The sequence below is a fragment of the Pinus tabuliformis genome, chromosome 4_2 (assembly GCF_031772625.1).
Source record: "Pinus tabuliformis cultivar Carrire ecotype Pingquan chromosome 4_2, CPIR1, whole genome shotgun sequence".
Classification (NCBI taxonomy): domain Eukaryota; kingdom Viridiplantae; phylum Streptophyta; class Pinopsida; order Pinales; family Pinaceae; genus Pinus; species Pinus tabuliformis.
The window spans coordinates 163,575,380-163,603,250 of record NC_142304.1 but is presented as its reverse complement, the minus strand read 5'-3'; the positions used below and the strand labels follow the sequence as shown (position 1 = coordinate 163,603,250).

General features: G+C 39.1%; 1 protein-coding gene across 2 annotated transcripts in view; it reads left to right on the top strand.

The window, feature by feature from the left end:
- LOC149168690 (uncharacterized) overlaps window positions 1-27,871 on the top strand; it is a 342,439-nt gene that overhangs the window by 248,385 nt on the left and 66,183 nt on the right. For both annotated transcript variants that reach the window (XM_089428378.1, XM_089428376.1), the window contains exon 7: window positions 21,301-21,373. In XM_089428378.1, coding sequence (XP_089284504.1) covers window positions 21,301-21,373 — 73 coding nt within the window. The remainder of the gene's footprint in view (window positions 1-21,300; window positions 21,374-27,871) is intronic.

The window sequence follows — 27,871 nt, the reverse complement described above, 5'->3', positions numbered from 1 at the left end:
CCATCATGCATACTGTGCTCCACTGTGTGCTGCACATGCTGACTCATGGAACATGGATGTATATCTGGGCTGTTGTCACATTTCTACAGGTCTACTCAAGCTTCTCTATGTGCTCACCATGCTGGATCTCCATTGATAGCTCATCTCCCTGGTCTCCTCCCCGCATGGGAATAATATTCTGCTCTTCAAACCTATCCACTAGATAGTTATGCATATCACGACTGCTGCCATCATCCCCACATGCCTATTGATGCTCTTTAGAAGAATCCTCATATGGAAGGTCAGAATGAGTCCCCCCCTGATCTACCTCTGTCATCCCCTCTATGTCACTCAAGCATGAGTGGTCAAGTCCCCAAGGTTCCTTACAGATGAAGCAAAGACCCTTTCTCCTTAACTCATTCTTGCTGCATGTCCCATCAACTCTCAGTTGCTCCTCCTTGGTCAACTGCCTCCTCAACAGATTTATGTTTTGCTCAACCAACCTTTTGGCTAGCCCATAAGCAGTAGGTGAGACCAACTATTCTCTCCTCCAAACGGACAACAATCGAGACTGCACCTCCGGACAAAATGCATCACGACCTCTGATACATGATGACAAGATGGACTGTATGTGTGTTTTGATTGAGTCAGGATGATGTCTCCTAATGTTGAAAAAGCATTGGAACATTTGCAGGATCAAGTCATCACACTCTAGATCAAACATGATTTCATAAGTCCTAGTCATGGCCATAATTTCCAAAACCTGAAGCTTTTTCTCAAATGTAAGGCCAACAGAGTTATCCAAGTCTCGCAAGGTTCCTACCATCAACTCGAAGACTGTCCTCATAACATCATCATTGTAAGGAGCTATAGGGTCAGTCAACATCATGATGCTACTAAGACGAGGCAACTGGAAGTGTGACCCCTTCACAAGGGTACTCCAAAAATTGCGGTGTACTAAAGCTAGCATGGCGGGTTTCAAAGCCCACATCAACTTCTTCCCCTCTAACTGGTCGACCTCGGAAAGGAGTTATTCCAGTTCTCTAGTTTGAAAAGGACTTTCACTGTGACCCTCGTGTGTTTAAAATCTGTACCAAGTGCAAAGATTTTGTGTCTTATTTCCTGCTCCTGCAAATCTCTTAGCTGCACATGGTTAAGAATGGCGTGGATCTCTTTTGAGAAAGGTCTATTGGCCAACTTCGTTTTCTGATCTATATTGCAGTCCATGGAGGTACAACTGCACTAGTTCATGAGGTGTTTTAAGGCTATGGAGTTAATACAATAGTGTTGCCATACATGGTAGTTATGGATTCAAGAACAATTATGCTCATCAATCTCAGACTCAGACAATTAATACATAACAGAGTATGATTGAAAAAATCCTACATTAGTAGCTACAACAACTTTACCATAGGATTCATGCAATAACACTCCATTTTTTTCCTTGTAAAGGAAATAACACAAAATCAATACTTACCGCTCTCAAAGTGATGCACTACAGGTTAATGCTCTCACAAAAGTGCCTCTGCGTTAATGCTCGCACTATGACTCGTGCAACTAAGCCAATCATATGACGATTTGTAGGATTTTCGCCGTCGACCACATATTTATAGCGCTGCCATATTACAACTCGCTTGCACAAGTACTGCGTTCTTTGCATACATCACATCCTATCACTCCATCACTTAGCGTTCACTTGGCTTATGACTCAACTTCGTTCTGACAATTCGTTAATTCACCCTTGATGATCAATTGTCTCGGCTCCTTGATCAAAGATTCAATGGGGTTCTCGGCCTCAGTCTCAACCAATGTGCACAGGCTTATACAGTGTCAACGCACGCGCCTTGTCTATAGTGTGAAAATTTCTAGATAGAAATCCAACTGCTGTGACTGATATTATTTCTTCTACTTATTAATTTAGAAATAAGTTATTCACAGTGTTTCTACGGAAATAAATTCTACTGCAGCCTTCACAATTAAAATACTGCGGAAATTTAGTGCAAGGAAAAATACTAGCACAAGTATAATCACAATGACACAGTTATTTTTGGACAATTGTCCCCAGAAAAACCCAATGCAGGAAAACCGGTGCAACAGATGAGGGTTTCTTTATTAATCTTCAGCAAAAATCTCATGTACAAGATACAACCAACAAAATAGAAGAGGAATCTCTGTGAGAAATTTACTGATAGTTCTCTCACACTTCTCGGCGAGATTCTGATCCAGGAGAGGACCTGCTGCCTCCTCTGCGTCTCACTGCGTCAGCTTCTGCGTGAGGACTGCGCGGTCCCAACGTTAGCCTCTGCGCTGCCGCTATCCCTCTGCATCACAACCTCTGCGCTGTCCCTCTGCATCACAACCTCTGCGCTATCCCTTCTCTGCTCTGTGTCTTCTGTTCTTGTACTCCCCATTGATGCTGCTACCCTCTCTCTCCTCCTCACCTACAACTCTCCCTCTGAATTGATTTCCTCTTGCCGAACTTCGACCAGTGAGAAAATCGATTTTACTCGGGTAACTGAGTATCTGCCTGGTGTGTTTTCCAAATGCCCATCGAAGTCCTTCTTATAATCCTCCAGTTGAGAACCAACGACCTAGATTAGATTCTAATCAATGGCTCAGATCATTTGGAATCAATCTTCTTCTTCGTTTAGAAGTTTCACCCATGGTTAGATTAATACCCTTTAATTATTTTAATTTCCTAAGTTTAGACTTAGGTTCCCATTAAAAATAATTAATTATTTTAATAAAACTGTCTCCGGGTGGAATTTCCCAAAACGATTTCTCGGTTTTCTGGAATACATGTGTCTAAGCCTCCTTGCAAATTTTGGAGACTTAGAGCACATCCGATGCTAATAGAAATCAATATACAGGACAATCAAACACGAGAATTCGACCATAGTTCGATCTGCTCTTAGTCTTGATCATACAAACTTCACCCAAATTCCGCTCGGCCCTGTTATTGCCACGAATGCTACTCGAGCTACAAGAATGACGTGGTTGCTCCTTCGTTTTGAGTGGCGGCTCAAAATGTGACTCGAGCCTAGTCAATCAGTGCCAATGAGAACAACAAATTCAAACAAGGACACTATTTGAAAATTCAACATGGCAATTGGAACATCCTCTGCAAAATTTAGCTACGCTCATTTCGTTTGCTTGTGAATTGCCCAGTGGCAGTTGCTACATGAATCTTGATCACCTCCTTCGAACGCGTACTTTGCCTCTGACCCACAGATCGATCTCTGCATATAATTATGTGACAACTACAGGAATGGTTGCTTTGCTCTATTTAACACTGGCAATTTCTGATCAATATTGTACTTTGTTTATGTGGATCAACCATCGTCCAATAGCTCGTGCCATCCAAACGATCTTCAACTTCAGTGCTCTGCTCTGTCCACTGATCGCATATGCACGACACTCCTTTTTACCACTCGGGTTCACCACCGCCAAATCAACCGAGCCATCTACACTTCACGTGAATGGCCCAACACGTTTCTAGAAGTTTTAAATCCAGCCCTCTTTGCACATTGAGAATTCCATTTGGTGACCTTGCGAAAATAATCATGCTACCTCAATAATTCGGCTTCTGTATTGCACACGAGATCTAGAAATCGATCCCAAGGAAATATTAGCTCAAGCCTTACAACTTCAAATTGGCCCTTAAAACCACTAACTCGGGTGTTGTCAACATTGATGAAATCGATTTGATTGAGTCTGACATTATCTTTGTACCAATAATCTTCCACGTGTAGTCAATCTGTTGCTACAGATAATATACTCCGAGGACTTTACAATTGACAACTAGACTTGGTCTCTAATGAAGATAATAATTCAGTCCTTGACAAAACCAGCTAGGATGAGAATAAACCCCACCGAAGAGTTTCAATCTTGCAAATAAAAATCTGATCCTCTGACAAAAATCCTCGGGGTGGCAGGAAAACCAATTCTGGTACCACTGTAATATCCCAAAGTTAAATTTTCGGCAAATTTAACTCAACAAAATGCATACATAAAATGCTCATTCTTTCTTTCTTTAAAAGAAGATTGCCATGTAAAACATGACAGATAAAGCACTGCAATTCAATAACTCGATGAATAGGAAAATCTTCAACTTTATTATATTAGATAAGCTAGGGTTTACATGCTGATACAACCCATATAGCTGAGATTGAAAATTGGCCTCAAGAATCTGCTCCAAAGCTATGCTGGCCCTCCAAAACTGAATTGAAATGCCACTGCTAAGCTCTCATGTGAATTATGGATGAAATCACCAAGGGGAGATAGGTACTTGCCCAATCTCACTGAATCACCTGAGGGCTTCTGTCCTAGGGCTACAAGTGAAGTAGAGAACTGAGTTCTCAAACCTCTCGTACAAGAAGAAAGATAAAATCCAAGATGTCCTCTAATGGCATCCCCCTCTTCTCTTTATAAATTTGATGGACCCCTCTAGAAGCTCCTATTTTATTATTACTTTAATAATTGAGCACATTTCCCTCTTTTTATTTCAATTAAAATATATTTTTAATGTGGGAAAATGGTAAATTGGCCACGATGCCTCGTCAAGCCACTGAAAATCCCTACTAACCATTCCATCTTGTAGATCTTCTTGTTTCGGTTCCAACGAGCTATTACACTAAGGTGTTCCGTCAAGTATTCCTCTCAGAATGCCACCTTAAGCATAATTAATTGAGTTAGGCACAATAATAACCCCATTTTACGGGAATTATTAGAATGCAATGGAATGAGAAGCACGCTGTGCAGAATCAATCCTGATGATGGAAGATGGCAAGTGAATTTCTCAAGACCCCATAAAACATCTCCAAAAGCCCTTGGGCTCGCTGATGAAGTAAACCTGCACCTGTGACCTAACTGCGTCCAACCCTGAAAGTCCATCCTAACCATGCCATAAGGAACATCATAAAAAGGAACATCACGCAGTTAATCCTAGATCTAGGGTTTCAAACTTCCTCGATCTTTTCCAAGATGAGACACCTTATTAACAAGAATGGTAAAACCTGTCAAGTAACCTTCAAAGCTGATGCCATCCTCAAATCAAACAAGTGGATCCATGATGCAAAGGCTCAACACGTGTAATGTGAATAATGCTGAACCATCTCCATGAAAAGAAGGGGTACCCTACTAAAATTAGCTCCAATGATCATATGTGAGATCTCCAATGTGTAGGCTCCTTATCAAATCATGTCAACCACCTCCACAAGTCAAGGGAATTCCAAGAAGCTCCACATGTGGCAAATAGAAGTCCCGAGGGCAAAGTAATGCATCCTCAAAGTTGGACGTCTTATCAAACTATGTGGCACATGTATTCAAATGTGTGAATAGGTTGAGTGCTCCAAGATTTATGACGTGGCATGGCTTGAGAGGTGTAGGTGCATGAAGAAGAGCCCCAAACTGTGTAGGTCATTGTTACCAATGCCTCAAGCATTGTGAACTTCCTTGGGAGTTGTGAATTGCATTGAGAACTGTGAAAATGCCAAATATCATGCTGAAGTCAATTCTATGCCCACTTAGCTGACAAAATGTGAGGGAGATCCACCAAGGGAACTATATATCCTCATGTACAAGTTACAACTATCCGAAGTTTGTTGTGATGAAAATCACAAGGATAGTGCATAAATTAATTAATACTACCCCTATAAAAAATGATGGGTAGCAGGGATTAAGTTGTCCTCATCTAGTGGTTAATTGATGATATAAATGAGAATATTAAAAATGAAGCATCCTTCAAAGCAGCCAATAAACTACATGATAAAACAGCAGCAAAAGGCTAGGAAATAAAGGCTGTAAAAGCATATGATATGACGGTTCTAGTTTTAAATGAGACTATTAAAAATGAAAAGCATCCTTGAAAGAAGCCAACAAACTACATGATAAAACAGCAGCAAAAGGCTAGTAAATAAAGGCTGGAAAAGCATATGATACAACAGTTTTAGTATGTTTTAAAATTTTAATCCATCGAAAGCAGCCAATGAATAACTATTACAACAACAGAAACGGCAGTTAGAAAACTGTTGGTAATTCTGTTTTTACGATCACTAAAACAGTAGAGAAAAGAATGCCGAAACAACAAGTAAACTGAGTTGGCAGCCATGTAGAAGAGGATGAAAATTGGCATGCTTTTCTTGTTTTGCATCACAGCAACTGAAGGCAAATCATACTTCATTCATTGAACTTACATCTAATTAGTATTGAGGGAATGAGGAGAGGCTGGCCAGTTTTGTTCTTTAGGTTTCCACTTCAAATCGTGTCAACTACCTCCACAAGTCAAGGGAAGTTCAAGAAGGTCCACACATGCCAAATAGAAGCCACAGTTGTTAAGTAATGCATCCTCCAGGTTGGATGTCCTATCCGTCTATGTGGTACATGCCTCCAAATGTGTGAACAGGTTGAGTGCTCCAGGATTTGTGACATGTCATGGCTTGAGAGATCCAGGTGCATAATGAAAAGCCCTCAACTACCTAGGGCATTGTGACCAATGCCTCAAGAGTTTTGAAGCTGCCTCTAAGAGTTGTGAACTGCCTTGGGAACTGTGAAAATGCCAAATAGCATGATGAAGACATTTCAATTCCCACTTAACCCCTAAAATGCAAGGGAGATCTATCAAGGGAACTATATGTCCTCATCTACAACCATCTAGTAAGGAGTGGAGACTAAAACACCATATGGTCTATTAATACATCACCAAACTTCTAGCACATTGTCATACATGACATCAAGAATCTATGGAACCAAGTGAATGCCCCAACTATCCAAAGCTCCTTGTGATGAAAATCACAAAGGTAGTGAAGAAATCCACTAGAACTATCCCTATGTAAAATGAGGGCTAACAGGGATGTTGAAGTTTCTAAGTTTACTTAGTTAGAAACCCTCCATGCACTTTATCTGATTTATTCCTACCTACTTGTTATTTTCCTTAACAAGTTATTTACATGTAAATACTGAAAATAAACATTAGTGCATGCTCAACATATTACAGATCAACAACTAAAAGAAACAAGAACAAACACACCATATGACACCATTATTTTTGGACTAATGTCCCTGGAAAAACCCAATGTGGGAAAACCGGTGCAGCTATCTGAGGGTTTTCTTATTAAGCAATATCAGAGTATAATTTTGGTGCCGAAACTAGCCTACCCAACAGAGAATTTCCTTGGCAGTAATACCTCTTAGTTTTTGACAAATCTACTGGCTGAAACCTCAGATAATCCTTCTGGTAGCTGCTCACCACCAATCTGCCCCAAAAACCTCAGCGTCTGCCCAATCTGGACTGCGTCAGCCTCTCCTAGCAGAGCGCTGGCCCTGCGTCAGCCTATCATGGCCTGTGTCAGCCCCAGGAGGCCTTGCGTTAGCTCTCTGAGCTTCTGCGTCAGCGACACTAGCCTCTCTGGTGCTCTGCGCAGCACTTAGCTACCTTTGCGTGAGCATTGGCTACACCTGCATCTCTCTCTGGTTGTTCTGTTGCTCTCCCGGCACTATCTCTGCCTCTCTGCCTCTTTGTACTCAATGCCCCTCAGTTGCTCTCCAATCACTTATTCTATCTCTCTTAGCAAACCCTGCTCTAGAGAATAGGATAACTGATCACTCTGGTGTATTTTCCAAGTGACCCTCAACCCTCCTCTTATACTTTTCCTGTTGACATCTCAATGGCCGAGATTAAGTCCCTAATCAACGACTAAGATTAGATCTGGCTTGATCCATGTCTTTTGGACCATTCTAACACATATTCATATTAATACACGTTAATATTTTATTTTGCATTAAAAATATTAATTATTTTAATATCTCCTGATCTGTTTAGAATTTGCGCAAACCCTTTCTGGGTATTGGAGATCTCATGTGCCCCAACCTCTCCACCAAATTTCGTGGCTAGAGCACATCTGATGCTACCCCAAATCAACACTCCCTCTTAGCGAGGACAGTGCTCTAGCAATACACCTTACTGAGTATTACTTTGATCGTCCGGCATCGGTACCTGTGCTGATGCTAGGCTTTCCTGCCCAACATCCTCTGCACTACTACATCTTGTACTGCTGCCCATGGTTCTGCCATTGCCACTGCTGCATCTGTACGACAACTCTGTCTGCATCCATGCTGCTACTGGTATTTTCTCCCAACACTACATTCGCACTACACCTCCTCTCATCATGTTGCATCGTGCTGCCCACTGCTGCACTGCAACTCAGTTATTGAGAAGTAAGTAACTGATCTCCCAATCTGACCTCCCCATTGGGCTAGAGACACTCATTGATGCTGAAGCTCCCTCTGCTGCTGACAAGTGCTCCCTCTCTCTAACCTCTGCATTGCTGCAACAACTCCTTGCATCTCGCACCGTTGCACACCTCTCTGTGCCATCCCGCACTAGTGCAACAATCCTGTGCCTCTCGCACTGTTTCAACTTGCTAGCCTTGCGCTGTCTCGGGACTCCTGCACTATAGCTCTCTCTGCGGCCCTATCCGCATCCGTCTCTACTCGACTCAACTAGTCCTGCTACTCCTCTTCAGGGCTCCCATAGCAAAGTCTAATCCAAGAGGCTGGGTACCTCGAGGATTTTGCCCCTCATCGTCTGTAGTCTCCCTCACTACAATTCAATGTCTCCCCACTTCCGTTCAAGTGGTGCGTGTGCTCATGGAGCAGTCATCGTCTGTCAAAACTTCCTTCTTTGCCCGTGCTGGCGTTGCCTTAGTCTCGGAAGATTCTCCATTACTCCTCTTCTTTGGACACTGGGTCACATAATGACCCAGCTCCCCACAGTGGAAGCACTTGATCTTGGAGAGATCTTTCTTCTTCCGCTTCTCCTGCTTTCCCTCAGATGCTAGGGCCACATCTTCCTCCTCCTGCTTGACTTTGATCCCCTTGCTGCTACTACCTGTCTTCAACTGCCGTCTGATCTCTTCCTAGCGAAGAGCTGCCCCATCTCATCCCAAGGTGGAAGTGTCCCTCTGCCCAGTATACTCTGGACAAATACTCCCCGATCTTTTGAGACAACATTCAGGGTTGTCCTCACCATTAGTTCTTGATCCGATGTCACCCCTATAGCAGTCAACTGGTCTCGGATCTCATTCAATCCTTCGAGGAAGGTGTCAATCGATTGTCCCTTCTTCATCTGATACGACCTCATCTGATTCTCAAGCAACATTCTTCTTTGGACAAAAGTATGCTGGTACAACTTCTTGAGAGGCTCCCACATCTCAAATGTAGTTTCCTTCTTGGCTATGTGTGGTACTACATTATCCTTAACCCCATCAAGGATGATGCTCTTGGCGCTCGCCATCGTCTCCTCGTACCTGTGATTATCATTGGGGTCGACTGGGATAGCTATTACCTTCATGGCAAAGTTTTTGACACGATTCCTGTCAAGCACGGATAAGATTCTGGCCTTCCAGACCGCGAAGTTCGATGCTCCGTTCAGTCTATCCTGGTCTCTTACTCCGTGTAGTGCCATGATGCTCCTCTACTTCCCTCCTGGAAGTTCTCTGTTTGACTCCTTTGAGTCTCTACTTCCCGTCTGGAAGTTCTCTTCTGGACTCCCTCTGAGTCCTGATTTCCCTCCTGGAAATCCTTTTGTCGCTTGTCGAGATGCCCCTTACTCTGATCGTCTTGTGCAATTGCTTTGTTGATCCGGGTTCCTCGGCTAGAAACCCTCGATAACAACTCCTCTAACCCTGCTCTGTCAGTTACTGTTCTGACTACAAAACCTCACCAGCTCCACACTGCAATATTCCTGCAGCCTTCTAGACCCCAACAACTGTCTCTCTGTGAGCTGCGTCAGCCCTGTTGACCACTACTGGTCAACTACCCATGCAGTGCACCCCTTTTTTTTTTTTTTGCAAGAAAGGGGCAGCACCTGATCAGCGTATCCGTGCCATCCAGCAGTCGTCAGCAGCGTGATCATTTTAGTTGTAAACCCAGTCTGCATGTATGAATTGTAAATAATCTAAGCAGATCAGAGTCATGTATGTAAAACTGCCTAGGTGGACCTAACTTTCTATGATAATCTATGTCCCGGAAGGTTTTTCGTCTCACCGATCCATGGATCGGCAGAGTTTTCCTTCAAACCTGACCCCAAAGCCGGGATGGATTTTGTCATTAGGACTTTAGGAAAATCCTAGTGTGTTAAATCTGCTAGATTATAGTTGTGTCGTAGAACTGGGTGTTTTGTGAGGGTCTGTATTAAATGGGTTTGTCCCTTAAGATGTAATTTTGTAAAAGTCATGTTGTAATGTGTCCTGAGGGTCGAGAAATGTTTTAAATCCCCTCATGAGTCCTAAGTCCTAGGTCCTAGGTGATGTTTCCGAAAGCTTAGTTCAGTGATCCATTTTAAATGAATTAAAAAACTAAAAAATGAATAAAAATAATAAAATAATAAAAAATAATAAAAAATTAAAAAATGAAGCAAAAACCCGAACTAATAAAATAATAATTTTTAAGTTAATAAATCGACAGATGAGATCAAGAGATGTCTTGATCCTCATCAACGGTCGAGATCATTTCTACATGGATCATTCGAACTAGCCGTTGGGATCATTTCCTTTATATAGGGTCTTAGGGGGTCATTTCAAGGCATCTGATCTGTGAGTCTGTACTGAAAAAGCTCTCTTGTAATCTGATTTCTGGTTAATAAAAGAAGACTTTGGGGTCCAAATCGTGTTGGTGTTACTCTCTGGAATTGCTGTGAGATCTTTAATTTTCTGCATATTTCAGTTCTCAGCCATTAATCATAGCTTGTTTTTAGAGTAGTGTGAGCACAGGTATCTTGTTCACCTGCTAGGGTTTGAGGGCTGCTAGGGTTTCTGAAATAATGGCAGGTATCTCCATTATTTCCTGAGATCTAGCAGCATTCTCTCTCTCTTTGCTGATGGTTGCTTGAGATGTGCAGGAAAACCTTTCTGAAGGAAATTGTGGGCGTTTGGGGAAGTTCTAGGCTGAACCAGCCGACTCCCACTGGCTTTTCTGTGCAGAGCCCAGCGGATTGTTCCCTGGGTTAATCATTCAAAGTTTCTTTTCTGTTTTACATTGAGAGATTTTCTTTCTGTTCACAGTGAAGTTCAAAATTTCTGATATTTCAAAAATATTACTGCTGTTATTGCTAAATCTGGCATTTCAGGGGCCACAATTTGTACATTAATCAGCTGTCTAGGGTTTTATTTTTAATTTTTGATTTTTACAGGTTTCATTAGGGTTTTGTATTTTTGTGTTTTCAGATACAGGGTTTTCATCAAGAGCAACTTTTTGAGTCAGCTGTAGAAGAGCATCCCTGGAACCAGATCGTCAATATTACTCGCATTACATGAGATCAAAAACAGTGGAAAGCCCTCAGCTATCGAAGCCGTAGCATGCATCATTCCGAAACCGAAAGCATACGCTGTGGTTTTCCTGGGCAAATCGCTTCATCAGCTGAGGTTTATTGTTCCAGTTACAAATACGCAGAGAATAAAGTCTCTAAGAAAATACTCATGAGATATCCTCTCTATCTGCGCGTGAAGAGTCGTTCTCAGCTTTCAAGCGTGACTGTGTTTTAATGTTCGAATCTTCAGAAATTCGCGTTTTGATTAGCCAAGGCATTCGCGTGGGCATCAGAGACATCACATGCCAGACTCACGTTTCATGATTTCTGATTCATCTGCGCAAACAAATCGTTATCAGCCTTCAAACGTGACTGCTCGACGGAACAGGTAATCTCTGTATCGTTTTAGATTCAAGCTTTTCTGCCTGCTGCCGTCACCTGTATATGCGTCTCAATTTCTTCTGCGTCCCTTTCCATGCACACGCCGTCGGGTAACCCTCTATCATTCGCGTGGGCATCAGGCCTTTTCCCTTACGCAGAACAGGTAAACCGAGATTTCCTAATGCGCTTTGGTTTGTATGTATTCACTTAGGGTAACGTTTAGAATTTCTTCACGTTTAGGTTAGCGTTTCATTTAGTTAGATTTAAATCAATAAAACCAAAAAAAAAAGAAATGTTTACGTTTCAGTCATAGTTTTTAGTTAGATTTTATTTTGTTTTATTTAGTTTTGTTTTAATTAAGTTTTTAATATGTTAGCGTTAGTGCTTTAGGTTAGATTTTAGTTTAATTTAAATTAATTTTAATTCAATTTTTCTTTAGATTTATTTGGTAATTTTTTTTAGATTTTCTCTTATAATAAAATAAAAATGAAAAAATATATTTTTTAGTTTTATTTTTAATGGTTAGAATTTAGTTTTAGATTTTTTTTTTTTCCTTTTTTGATTTTTAAAATATAAAAAATAAAAATAAAAAGGTTTAGGTTTTGTTTTATATTTTTTATATAGTCTAGTTTTAAAATTAATTTAGTTTTAAAATTTTAATTTTTTTAGATTTTTTATTTCCATAATATTGAAAAATAAAAAAATTGAAAAAAGATTTAAAAATTAAAAAAAAAAAAAAAAAAAATTTTGTGGGAAATTACTTTTGCAAGTCTCAGGAGCTTTCACGTTATATGTTTTATGCTAAGATGCTAAATTTTCAAGTTTGAGATACGAAATTTGATATCTGGTTAATGATTTACGATTCTCGTGGTGTTTTAAGGCATTTATCTCTTCGAAATTTTCAGTTGCCAGATATCGTTTTGAGCATTATGATTTAGCTGATGATAGATGATTGCTGTTCATGGTTCATGTCTCTATATCATTTAACAAGTAATCGCTTTCACAACAATCTCTTAAGGCACTGGTCTTGCTAAGTTAATCAAATCCATCGAGTGCTTTTCATATCGTGTCTCGTGTCTCCCAACCAACTGGTCAACAGTTGGTCTCATCATCTCACAGGGACTACCCCCCTTAGCCGCGGGAGACAGGCTTAAACGGAGAGACCGGGGATCAGAGTGATAGCCCCCGGTCTGAGCGTTGTCGTGTCAATCCGCGCGACAACATTTTTTGGCGCCGTTGCCGGGGATAGAGTTTTTCTGTCCTTGGTGTTTCAACGACTTTTTAGCATTCATCCTCTCATCTTTCTCATCTCTCATTTTGAGCTGGCAGATTCAACCTTTGGGGTTATCATTTGGATCTTTTATTGCCTTATTTTTCGCCATATCATCAGCATATCTTCGGTGTGTTTCTTGTTTGGGTGGCGACTCCATTTTCTTATTTTTTCCCAGACAAGAAGCCTCCCGCATATCTATTTGTTGATTACCGCTTGGATCTTAGAATCAGTTTTATTGTTCAAGTGGCGACTCCACTTCTTTTATCTTTTGATTTTCTTGAGCAAAGAGCTAGTTCTATCATCCATCTGATCCCTTATTGTTCATCATGGATTATTCATTTAAACCATGTCGTTTTACTCACCGTCTCCATGATCTTCCGGAGGAGGCCATTCCTGAATTACCTATTTTTTCAGATGGTGATCCAATCGCTGCTAAAAGGCATCTAGACTTGTTTATTCGCATCATGATCATATATTGCAGACCCCCTCAGTTTAGTCATGGTGATATCAAAATGCGTCTATTTGTCCTTTCTTTAAAAGATGATGCTTTGAATTGGTTTAACAATTTTCCTAAGGATTCTTTTACTTCTTTAAATGACATTGTAAATGCTTTTGAAGATAGATATGGTTATCCAAACAGCTTGCCTTCTGCCTCTAAAATTGTGCGACAGAATAAAAATAGTTTAATAAGAGGTCCAACGGATGGTGAAAGATCCCAAGACGACTCTTCATGTCAGAATGTGTCATCCACCGGAAATATTGCAGATCAAGTTCATAACAATGAAAAGGAGGAGCAAAAGCAAATAATACAAGATTTAATGATGCTGGTGAAAAATATGGAAAGCAATCAAACTAATTACGTCAATGATGTCAAAACTTTATGCACCCATCTGGAAAAACGTAATAGGGAGATTGAGGTCACGCAAAATCAGCATGCTAAGGAAATTGAGGCCATAAAAACTAAATGTGAAATAGAAATTAGAAGCATACAAAGCAAGATGTCAGTCTTAGAGGAGAATATGGTGACCATGAAAACTGATCATGATAGGGAAATTGACTCTATGCAAAATAAGTTATTCACTATGGATGAGGAAATGACTATCATGACATTCAATCATAATAATCAGTTGGCTGACATGCAAGCGAATCACAGAGAAGAAATAAATTCCATACAGCATTGCTTGATGAACATAAAGGAAGGAAATGTTAAAGTAATAAAAGATATGCAAGAACACCATGCCAGACAGATTAGTGCTATAAAGGTTGAACACTCTAGTCAGATAGATGCATATAAAATACAAGTTCAAAGGTTTCAGCAATTGGAAAATGAGAGAAACCAGGCGACATCAATAGATCAGGAGCCTTCTCATTTGTTGCAACAAGCTCCATCTTATTATGAGGAGGTCATTGGTTCAATTGAAAGATGGTTGATTGAAGGTGATCCAGATAAGCTTAAAAACGATAAAAATCAGATGCAAGACACAAAAAGACTTAGCATGCATATCTTACACACTTCATCTGATAGTTTTGAAACAGAAAGTACCAGACCATCAGTAATTCAACCTGCCAGAAAGAAAAAGCGTAAGAGAAAGAAGATGAGACGAAGATTTGATACATCAGACGACCGTGAGCAGCTTGATTTTCGGATAGGAAAAAGTCCTACCATATGCAAAATTGGACATGGCACATCCGACAAGCAGCCCACAGATTTGCCTGAAAGCAGGCAAATGCTCAGTATGCACTACATTGAACACATCTGATGCCGTAGGGCATCCTTTTGTAGCGTATTTCTAACCCTACTCCTTGTTTTTCCGCATTTTCATTGCTGTTTTAGATAGTTAATAAATGAAGAGTTTTTTCTTTTCTGGTGCTTAATGTATATGCTGATTTTTGGATGGACGCTACTTATTTTTGTGTTGTATGGATGCAGATTCTGGATTCTCACATTCCTGCAAGCAGCAACGTGTCCCCAAGTAGAGCCAGATGTTGACCACTACTGGTCAACTACCCATGCAGTGCACCCCTTTTTTTTTTTTGCAAGAAAGGGGCAGCACCTGATCAGCGTATCCGTGCCATCCAGCAGTCGTCAGCAGCGTGATCATTTCAGTTGTAAACCCAGTCTGCATGTATGAATTGTAAATAATCTAAGCAGATCAGAGTCATGTATGTAAAACTGCCTAGGTGGACCTAACTTTCTATGATAATCTATGTCCCGGAAGGTTTTTCGTCTCACCGATCCATGGATCAGCAGAGTTTTCCTTCAAACCTGACCCCAAAGCCGGGATGGATTTTGTCATTAGGACTTTAGGAAAATCCTAGTGTGTTAAATCTGCTAGATTATAGTTGTGTCGCAGAACTGGGTGTTTTGTGAGGGTCTGTATTAAATGGGTTTGTCCCTTAAGATGTAATTTTGTAAAAGTCATGTTGTAATGTGTCCTGAGGGTCGAGAAATGTTTTAAATCCCCTCATGAGTCCTAAGTCCTAGGTCCTAGGTGATGTTTCCGAAAGCTTAGTTCAGTGATCCATTTTAAATGAATTAAAAAACTAAAAAATGAATAAAAATAATAAAATAATAAAAAATAATAAAAAATTAAAAAATGAAGCAAAAACCCTAACTAATAAAATAATAATATTTTAAGTTAATAAATCGACGGATGAGATCAAGAGATGTCTTGATCCTCATCAACGGTCGAGATCATTTCTACATGGATCATTCGAACTAGCCGTTGGGATCATTTCCTTTATATAGGGTCTTAGGGGGTCATTTCAAGGCATATGATCTGTGAGTCTGTACTGAAAAAGCTCTCTTGTAATCTGATTTCTGGTTAATAAAAGAAGACTTTGGGGTCCAAATCGTGTTGGTGTTACTCTCTGGAATTGCTGTGAGATCTGTAATTTTCTGCATATTTCAGTTCTCAGCCATTAATCATAGCTTGTTTTTAGAGTAGTGTGAGCACAGGTATCTTGTTCACCTGCTAGGGTTTGAGGGCTGCTAGGGTTTCTGAAATAATGGCAGGTATCTCCATTATTTCCTGAGATCTAGCAGCATTCTCTCTCTCTTTGCTGATGGTTGCTTGAGATGTGCAGGAAAACCTTTCTGAAGGAAATTGTGGGCGTTTGGGGAAGTTCTAGGCTGAACCAGCCGACTCCCACTGGCTTTTCTGTGCAGAGCCCAGCTGATTGTTCCCTGGGTTAATCATTCAAAGTTTCTTTTCTGTTTTACATTGAAAGATTTTCTTTCTGTTCACAGTGAAGTTCAAAATTTCTGATATTTCGAAAATATTACTGCTGTTATTGCTAAATCTGGCATTTCAGGGGCCACAATTTGTACATTAATCAGCTGTCTAGGGTTTTATTTTTAATTTTTGATTTTTACAGGTTTCATTAGGGTTTTGTATTTTTGTGTTTTCAGCTACAGGGTTTTCATCAAGTGCAATTTTTGAGTCAGCTGTCGAAGAACATTCTTGGAACCAGATCGTCAATATTACTTGCATTACATGAAATCAAAAACAGTGGAAAGCCCTCAGCTATCGAAGCCGTAGCATGCATCATTCTGAAACCGAAAGCATACGCTGTGGTTTTCCTGGGCAAATCGCTTCATCAGCTGAGGTTTATCGTTCCAATTACAAACACGCAGAGGATAAAGTCTCTAAAAAAATACTCATGAGATATCCTCTCTATCTGCGCGTGAAGAGTCGTTCTCAGCTTTCAAGCGTGACTGTGTTTTAATGTTCGAATCTTCAGAAATTCGCGTTTTGATTAGCCAGGGCATTCGCGTGGGCATCAGAGACATCACATGCCAGACTCACGTTTCATGATTTCTGATTCATCTGCGCAAACAAATCGTTATCAGCCTTCAAACGTGACTGCTCGACGGAACAGGTAATCTCTGTATCGTTTTAGATTCAAGCTTTTCTGCCTGCTGCCGTCACCTGTATATGCGTCTCAATTTCTTCTGCGTCCCTTTCCATGCACACGCCGTCGGGTAACCCTCTATCATTCGCGTGGGCATCAGGCCTTTTCCCTTACGCAGAACAAGTAAACCGAGATTTCCTAATGCGCTTTGGTTTGTATGTATTCACTTAGGGTGACGTTTAGATTTTCTTCACGTTTAGGTTAGCGTTTCATTTAGTTAGATTTAAATCAATAAAACCAAAAAAAAAGAAATGTTTACGTTTCAGTCATAGCTTTTAGTTAGATTTCGTTTCGTTTTATTTAGTTTTGTTTTAAATAAGTTTTTTTAATATGTTAGCGTTAATGCTTTAGGTTAGATTTTAGTTTAATTTAAATTAATTTTAATTCAATTTTTCTTTAGATTTATTTGGTAATTTTTTTTAGATTTTCTCTTATAATAAAATAAAAATGAAAAAATATATTTTTTAGTTTTATTTTTAATGGTTAGAATTTAGTTTTAGATTTTTTTTTTCGTTTTTTGATTTTTAAAATATAAAAATAAAAAGGTTTAGGTTTTGTTTTATATTTTTTATATAGTCTAGTTTTAAAATTAATTTAGTTTTAAAATTTTAATTTTTTTAGATTTTTTATTTCCATAATATTGAAAAATAAAAAAATTGAAAAAAGATTTAAAAATTAAAAAATAAAAAATAAAAATTTTGTGGGAAATTACTTTTGCAAGTCTCAGGAGCTTTCACGTTATATGTTTTATGCTGAGATGCTAAATTTTCAAGTTTGAGATACGAAATTTGATATCTGGTTAATGATTTACGATTCTCGTGGTGTTTTAAGGCATTTATCTCTTCGAAATTTTCAGTTGCCAGATATCGTTTTGAGCATTATGATTTAGCTGATGATAGATGATTGCTGTTCATGGTTCATGTCTCTATATCATTTAACAAGTAATCGCTTTCACAACAATCTCTTAAGGCACTGGTCTTGCTAAGTTAATCAAATCCATCGAGTGCTTTTCATATCGTGTCTCGTGTCTCCCAACCAACTGGTCAACAGTTGGTCTCATCATCTCACAGGGACTACCCCCCTTAGCCGTGGGAGACAGGCTTAAACGGAGAGACCGAGGATCAGAGTGACAGCCCCCGGTCTGAGTGTTGTCGTGTCAATCCGCGCGACAACAAGCCCCTCTTTGCCTCACACTGGCTCTGCGTCACCCCGGATGGGTTTACGTCAGCCCTGGGATGCCTTACGTCAGCCCTCTGGCCCTCTGCGTCAGCAATACTGGCCTCTCTAAGGCTCTGCGTAGCTCCTGACTTCCTCTGCGTGGCCCTGGCTGGCTCTGCGTCACACTCCTTGGCTTTCGCGCTGCTAGAAACAACTTCTGTCACCTTGGGACAACTGTTTTCTGCTGTTATTGCTTCGCTTGGCTGATGTCTTTTAGTCCTCCTGTGATTTGCAATCACACTCTGATACCATGTTGAAGTTTCTAAGTTTACTTAGTTAAAAACCCTCCATGCACTTTATCTGATTTATTCCTACCTACTTGTTATTTTCCTTAACAAGTTATTTACAATGTAAATACTGAAAATAAACACTAGTGCATGCTCAACATATTACAGACCAGCAACTAAAAGAAACAAGAACAAACACACCATATGACACCATTATTTTTGGATTAATGTCCCCGGAAAAACCCAATGTGGGAAACCGGTGTAGCTATCTAAAGGTTTTCTTGTTAAGCAATATCAGAGTACAATCTAGGTGCTGAAATTGGCCTACCCAACAGAGAATTTCCTTGGCAGTATTACCTCTCAGTTTTTGACAAAACTACTGGCTGAAACCCCAGATAATCCTTCCGGCAGCTGCTAAGCACCAATCTGCCCTAGAAACCCCAACCTCTGCCCAATCTGGACTGCATCAACCTCTCCTAGCCTAGCGCTGGCCCTGCATCAGCCCCAGGAGGCCCTGCGTCAGCTCTCTGAGCCTCTGCATCAGCTATGCTGGCCTCTGTGGTGCTCTGCGCAACACTTAGTTGCCTCTGCGTGACCCTGCGTGAGCACTGGCTGCTCCCGCATCTCTCTCTCTCTAGTTGTTCTGTTGCTCTCCTGGCACTATCTCTGCCTCTCTACCTCTCTGTACTCAATGCCCATTAGCTGCTCTCCGATCACTTATTCTATCTTTCTTCGCAAACCCCCCTCTAGAGAATAGAATGACTGATCACTCTGGTGTATTCTCCAAGTGACCCTCAAGCCTCCTCTTATATTTTTTCTGTTGACATCTCAATGGTCAAGATTAAGTCCCTAATCAACTGCTAAGATTAGATCTGGCTTGATCCATGTCTTTTGGACCATTCTAACACATATTCACATTAATACACATTAATATTTTATTTTCCCTAAGCTTAGACTTAGGGACTCCATTAAAAATATTAATTATTTTAATATCTCTTGAACTGTTTAGAATCTGCCCAAACCCTTTCTCGGTATTGGAGATCTCATGTGCCCCAACCTCTCCACCAAATTTCATGGCTAGAGCACATCCAATGCTACCCCAAATCAACAAGGGATTAAGTTGACGTCATCTAGTGCTTAATTGATGCTTTAAATGAGATGTTAAACACGAAACACCACCTTGAAAGTAGCCAACAAACTAAATAATAAAACAACAGCAAAAGGATAAGAAATAAAGGATTGGAAAAGTGTACAATACAATAGTTTTAGTATGTTTTTATAGCACAGATACCAACCAGTGAATAAAGAATACAATGACAGAAATGGCAGTTGGAAAGCAACCTTCCTTGCTGTTGCGAAACTGAGTTGGCCACCATGCAGAAGAGGATGGAAATTAGCATCTTTTCTCGTTTTCCTCCACAAGCAAGAAAAGACAAATCATACTTCATTCATTGATATTCTATATAAGCGGTATTGAGGGGATGTGGACAGGTTGGACAGTTTTAGTCCTGGAGGTTAGAGAATCATACTACTTCCATTGCAGGCATGGAGGTTGATGACAACCTTTCACCAATTCACTATGATGCAATCAATCTCTTGGGTTACATTTGGTTTGGTCCAATTATGTTTTGTTCTAGGCTCTAGCTCCTTGTATCTATTCATTGTCATTGGTTAGATTGTTTTGCAGTGTTATTGTAGTTTTTGATACACTTATTTTTAATTTTCTTCATCTAAGGAACACATTCACTTCACTCATTTCCATGAATTTCTTGTTACAATTGTCTTAAGTATCTGATCTCGACCAGTCTCAATTTCATTTTAATTTTGTTCTTCCTCGTGTTTGTTTATGGAAAAGCACCTGTCTGAATGGATAGGCATCTAGCAGTGATAGTGCTAGATCACTTATAATATTAGGCAGGTCTGCCGGTGCAAATTTGTGTGATTGAATAGACAAAACATCCTTGAAGGGGGAGGCAATATAATAAGCATAAAGTGCATATAACAACAACAACAACAACAACAACAATAAGAAACTTAGGACATAAGTTAACTACAGCATGCAACTGTTCACCTTCGCGACTAGTTAATTGATATGAGTATACCATCATTAGGCTCATTGTATCATCATTTCATTCTTTCAATTTATCAATTATTTATTTGCCTTGTATGGTTTTTAACTATGTTTCATTCCTATGTTTGATTTTTTTGTGTATATGAACTATGGTTCATTACATTTACAAACATTTTAAAAAAAATTATTCCTTTGAAAAATCTAAGTTCTAAGAGATTGGTAATCATTAGTTAGTAATATCTAATCCATTGAATTTTTCCCATTGCAAAGTCATGCAGTGTTGAATTAAATATCTTGCATTTGAGGTTGTAGGTTAGCTTCCAACCTGGACAACCTTGGATTATAAATATTGGAATGGACGTTCTACCTTAGCTTTGAAGTAGAAAATGAGTTTCCAAATTATGAGCACAAAGATTGGATCTCGACAAATTTTTGCCTTTGCATATTAGTTTACTAGGGTGTAGTACTAATTTATATTCCATGGGTTGATCGTGAATAAATTAATTTTTAGCAAGGAGTATACCAGCATGTCTCCCTACCTAGTACAAATAGGTGGCACAGTTACGTATCAATTCTTCTTTTGTCTTTGCAAGATACCTTTAATTTAAGTTAATGTTCCAGCTTGTCCTGTTGTTGTTTTCTCTTTTCGTTTTTTGCAACTCCTTTGCTCAAATGTTTTGCTGCAACTATAAGAGTGTCAGATAATAGATTGAAACGGAGACTGCAGCCTAGAAAGAAGCCAGTAATGTTTTTTATTACTTTGTTTATAATTATTCTTACTAGTTGGTGAAATTTTTCGTTGAACCACATATGAGTGGGGATAGTACTACTAGTTTTCTATGATACGGTGTTATTTTCTTTTTGATTTATGTTCTTTCAATCATTTGCTTTGGCTTTTAATTTTCAATATTTATTGTATATTGTTACGCAGGCCACTTGTTTACGGAAGACTGTTAATTCTATACTGCAAGGCATTCAAAGTGTGGTAAAGTCGAGCACAACAGGTGAGTTCATTATGATTGAAGTGCATGGACTCATATTGGCAAGAGGACTAAAAACATGAGCTATTTCCTTAGTTTATTTTTTTGGGTTATAAAACATTGTCTTCAACTTATTTAATGTTTATGAATTATCTCTCATGCTATGTGGTAGTCAATTCCAACAGCATACTACTTGAATGTGATGGAAATGTTCTATTTTGTGAGATTATTTATTTTTCTATGATGTTTCTCTTTGTTGGCTTATATTTGTATTAAATTATTTTGGTTTAGTTTGCATCAAGTCCATGCCAATGTGCTTCATAATTGGATTATAGTTCAGTGAGACCCTTTCTATATCCTTATTTTATTATCGAGCTTTTCTCATGGAGGGTATGCTTTGAAAAGCAATATAGAACTTGTCTCTTTATCGATCTTCATGGCATCCAAATACACTACAATTTCTAATGCAAATTATATGAGATTCCAATGATTTGTATAGTGGAGGCTTTGAATATCATGGCTAGAAATGATCGATTTGTTTTATAATCTGTGGGTATTAGTGGCAATGGAAGTTATAGTGATATCTTTTTTATATGCATTTTATTTTTGGCTTGCTTTAGCATCATGTGTGGTGGGCGAGGAACAGGGATGGACTACTTAAGAACTTGTATCAATGTATGTTAATTCACTTAAAGAATGTTATATAAATATGTTGATGTTTGTAGTTCAGGTAGGTGCTTCTGCACATGCCTAAGTGTCTAGGTGTGCAATAGTCACCCACAGTTTCTTTAGACACTTTCTCTAGTGTGAGCAAGTTGCAATTGTATTAAGTTTTTAACTTAGGAAAAACACGTAATTGTTATGCTGGCTTATTGAGCTAAAGAAGCAGGAGAAAAAGTAAAGTATTTACTTCAGTCATTATGTTTTAATCTCAGCCCTTGATCTCGAGTGAGGTGAGATCTAATCTTGGGCGTAAATCACTTTGGAGATTATGGGTAGGGATTTAGCTCAACAAAAAGTTATAAAAGCAAGGCTAAGGAGAGGGAGAAGACACACCATACAACTGTTGGAAATTGTAACTAGGTTTGGTGTTCATAATTTTCCATTGTACTTGTATCATTATGTATTTATGTAAAAAGTAGAAAGAAGAAAAATAAAAAGAAATTATTATTTTATTAGTTAAGCAAGTTCTTCATGCTTCTAGGATTTGTTGAGTCAAAAAGTCAAAGTCCTATTTGGACCTATTGTAAAAAAAAGGAAAAAGACTTTTTGAAAATGTAATTTGGGTAAAATCACCTCAAGAAGCCAAGTCGGCTCATTGAAAGGATGTGTCTTTTTGCATGTTGGAACAATTATATATTGGCATACATCCTCCAATTCAACAAACAATTTGGTGCTTCTGTGACAAGTTTTGAGACAGAAAGGGATGCGATTTTCAGAGGTGATATCTTTGTGAAAGAGTGCAAGTTCCTGAGGTTATGCATCTGGAATGAAGTGCGAATTTTCTATGAAGAATGATCTGACATGTTGGCATACATCCTCCAATTCAGCAAACAATTCGGTGCTTCTGTGACAAGTTCTGAGACAGAAAGGGATGCGATTTTCAGAGGTGATATCTTTGTGAAAGAGTGCAAGTTCCTAAGGTTATGCATCTAGAATGAAGTGTGAATTTTCTGTGAAGAATGATCTGACATGTTGTGAGTTTCCCTGTGATAGATACTGTGAGCCTTCCTATGACCTATGTCACATGGTTCAGGTTCGAATTCGAGTTCGGAAACATTAAGTTCGATTCGAATTCGAATTTTCCAATGAGGCTCGTATGAGGTTCGACATTAAGTTCGACTATATATATATGCCATAAAATAATAAAAAATCAATCAATAAAACTATATGAGTAGCAGTGAGCACCCACGAGCCACAAATCACGACCACTATTAACTTCACACTCCGGGCAGCGGGGACAAGCAGCATCTAAAAATTTAATTTAGGAAATTGCAGAGAATTCAACACGCAGCGACAACACCGAGCACAATAGAGCGAGTATACTCAAACTGAAATTGGCTTGTGAAAATCTATCGACAACCATGGTAAATATTAAATAAAGCCAAACCAGTGTTGCCCATGGTTTTTCTCATAAACCTTAAAACCACTGACAAAAACAGCTCGAAATCTAACCTCAAACCCAAAAAATAAATTATAAATTATAAAATTGGGCTTTAGGTTCGTCTTTAGGTTCGCCTTCAGGTTCGAATTCATTGAGGTTCGAATTTGAGGTTCGACTATCAGGTTCGAATTTGTTGAGGTTCGATTATCAGGTTCGCCGAACCTAAACGAATTAATTTTTTTTTTTTTGGGTTCGCCGAATTTCAAACCTCAAGGTTCAAATTCGGCGAACCCTGTGACATAGCCTGTGACAGGTGGTGGTAGATGATGCAAATGTTTTGTAAAAAAATTGTCTGAGCTTCCTGGGCTAGATGTGCGAGTTTCTTAATGGTAGAATACCTGAGCTTCCTATGGCATAAGAGCTGGAGTTGATGCTTGATTGAGATTGATGATATTTCTGTGATTTGGAGGGTCTGACTTGGCTTCTTGGAGGTTGGATTTGGGTCTTGGATTTCTCACTTTGATCTGATTCTATAAGAAAAAGAGATTTTCTGGGTTTTCCCCTTGGAGGGGCTTTACCCTGGCCTGGAGCCTATATCTTGTGTTCATTGTCTTTCTATGATCTTGAGTTACATTTTGGAGATGCGAGTTACATCACTGAGATACAAGTTATTCCAACTGTGATGACAGAAATGCAAATCAGTAATGTGAGGTGATGCCAAGGTTTGACAGTAATATGAGGTAGTTCGTGTTATCTTTTGAGGTATGACAACGTTCTTCCTGAGGTATGACTGGATGTCACCTTAATCTATGGTAGAAATAATAGTGACCTTGATGACATGACAAGTGATATGTATATGGCAGTAAGCTTGGTGTATAACAATGATCTTGATCTTGATGATATATAAATGTAACCTTGACTACATGGCAACGACCTTGTTATAGGGCAGTCACTCTTGCTATATATGCAGTCACCTTATTACATAACAGTGACCTTGAGATTGATATGACAGTAACCTTGTTGAGATGGATGTGACCTCGACGATAAGGCAATACTCTTTATGGCAGTTACCCAAACTTGAATGAGACCTTATTTGCTGCAGTCACCTTGGTATATGGAAGTCACCTTGCATGGGCACAACGATGTATTGACAACGATATATTTAGGCAGTATAACAACAATGTATGACTTGTCCCTACAATAATGACTTAAACATGAACCCTTGACACTCTGGTACATAACAACAATTAGGCCATACGATAGTGATACATTTGGAAGTATAACAGTGATCCAAATGACAGATGTCTCCACAAGATCTAAGTTCTACTATCCACCCATATGATGCAAAGTAATCTGAGTTATGGCAACCATCCTCATTCTGAGTAAACAAGATACGTGACAAGATCCTAATTCAAGGCAGTGATCTTAAATGACAGTAAAATTTGGCAGACGTGACAGATATATATACCCTTTTGGGCAGTGGGACAGCAAATAACCTCAGTGAGGCAGTGTTGCAACAGTGATGGATAGCTTGACAACATCTAACAACAATGGTCAATGAAAAGAAGAGTGAATCATCTCTAAATGGATGAAAAATCTAAATAAAAGAAGGATTATGGCCTAGTTCATATCCTAGCTTGAAGACTAAAACATTGAAGCACTATGAATGGATTAGCTTATCTCTGCCTGAGTTTGGAAGAAATGATGCTGTCTCCTTTGAATTTAATAAATGTCAAGACCAGATCTCTACAAAGAAGGACAGGTAAAATTTCAAAAGGCACTTATAATTTCTGTGCATTCCATGACCTATGTCAATGATGTTAAGTCCTTTAGGTGATGGTGATGATCATGAAAGGGGTCTGCATGAATATAAATTAGAGACAGTGAGTTTGGTGTTATGTTGCATATAAAGGTTAGGTTTTGTAATATAATGAAATGGATAAAAAGTTATGTCAAACAGTTTCATTAGGGTTTTGCAGCATTTTACAATGCATGGATGACAAGTCTTGATGGCTATGAAGTTTCTAGTGTTTGCATAGAATTTGCAATTCTTGTTGTAACAGATCTTAAAGACCTTAAAAATTTTGTGTGGTTATAGAACTCTACAAGTTTGTAAGTGACAAGTCTTGGCATCTAGTGTTTGTAAACCCTAGCAAAGTATGAAATAAAAGAAGAAAACCCTAGCAATAGAAACCCTATTTGATTGTTTCCGCTGTGAAAGGAAAAGGAACCTAGCTCTTAAGAATGACAGGTATTATATCATGATGGTGTGAAGACAAGGGCCCAAGATTAAGAGAGAGTCAACCTTCATCCATATATAAGTATTTAACATCTCTTGATTATTACTAATGCCACTGTCTTTATATTTTGTCTCCTTGTTCTTTTATAAGTCTTCTAATCAAGGTTACAGGTCAAGGGAAGTTCTATCTAAAGCTCGACGAAGCAGATGAAAGACTTGAAGGAACGTAGAATAGCATGAAGACCATGAAGACCATGAAGAAAGGAGCAACCTCAGATGGAAAGAGAGAGCTGTAAAGACCCTGATGATTATGATATTGAATCTTGTTGATTGGTTCAAATTGTTGATTGAAAGGCATGAAGCAAAACTCTGTTGCAATATGAGATAGACCACGCAAAGGAGTGTTGACTTCAGAGGGAGCAAGTAGCAGAATTTGACTTGAGGCCATTGTGATTTGGTAAACTCTGATATTGATGATTTGTTTGAGATATGATTTGGCTCCCTAGGAAGACATATTGTAGAAGTATATGCAGAGGCTAGAAAGACAACAATTAAGACAAATTGTTGGAAGGTATTGATGTACCTAAAGTTGCATGGTTTGATCATGGAACACATGGATTGTGTGGATAACACTATTGATGGCCTGGAAGAGCATAAGGGCAGAATTGATATTTGGAAAGTTGATGTGACTTATGAGGCCAAACTTTGTTATGAAGAATAGAAGGCTTGTGCTAGCAGCTGTGAGGAATTTTGGCTCCTTGAAGATGACAGATAAACCCTTTGATGACAATATTGTTTGATGATCTGGGAAGCTCAAAGTTTGATATGGCATGATGTTGCTAGGAGCTAAGAAACCCTATCATAATGATAAAGTGTGAAAGACTTTGGCTCCATAAAACGTTTGACATCAAAGAAGGTCGAAGCTCAGGTATGATGTATTGTGAGATAGGAGCCCTTGTAGCTACCGCTAAGATCTCCACGGAAGAACTAGTGGTTGTTGTATTGATGAAGTATGGGACCAACTAAGGATTGTGATGATGTCTCCCTGATTGAGAGGGAGTAAGAAATCTCCTCCATGCTTGAGGAGTAAGGATCTCCTCCCTGGTTGAGAGGGAGTGATGATGGACACTGTATTCTCCATGTGTCATGCACTAGGCCAGGACTAACAACTGTACGTCTAGTGAAGGCACTGGGAGCGAGAATGGAGGATTAGATAAGCATTTGGGACTAGTACTCCTCTAGGATTTTGAATCCAAGATAGAAAGTAGTCTTGTGGACCGACACTCTTTGAGGATTGGACAGGGTATCCAAGACAAGAGTGGTCGAGGAGGACCGATATTCTTTGAGGATTAGGAATCGAAGATAAGAATAGTCCTGGAAGGACATACCCAGTGAACATCTGGATGGGGTATGTGCCTTGAGAGGCTATGGTGGTGTCCATATGTATGCCTCCCAACATTTTGCTCTAATGTTGTGGAGAGTTAGAGCTTGTTAGTCAAGGCCTTGCTATATTGCAGTTTGACAATGGTGTTATGATGTTGATGCTTAAAGATGGCTTATCAATCCGACTCTTCTTATGAGAATATTTCAATTTGAGAGTATCCTTGTGTTGGTTGTGGATTCGGTCTTCATAATTTTTCATTGTACGTGTATCATTATGTAAAAAGCAAAAAGAAGAAAAAGAGAAATAAATTATTATTTAATTAGTTAAGTATGTTCTTGATGCTTCTAGGATTTGTTGAGTCAAAGAGTCAAAGTCCTATTTGGACCTAGTGTAAAGAAAAAGGAAAAATAATTTTTGAAAATGTAATTTGGGTAAAATCACCTCAAGAAGCCAAGTCGGCCCTCCTGGATGACAAGTCGACTCATTGAAAGGATGTGTCTTTTTGCATGTTGGAACAACTATATATTGGCATACATCCTCCAATTCGGCCAACAATTGGGTGCTTCTGTGAAAAGTTCTAAGATAGAAAGGGATGTGAATTTTAGAGGTGATAGCTTTGTGAAGGAGTGCAAGGTCTTGAGGTTATACATCTGAAATGAAGTGTGGATTTTCTATGAAGGATGATCTGAAATGTTGCGAGTTTCCCTATGATAGATAATGTGAGCCTTCCTATGACAAATGGTGGTTGATGATGCAAACATTCTGTAAAAAGAATAGTCTGAGCTTCCTGGGCTA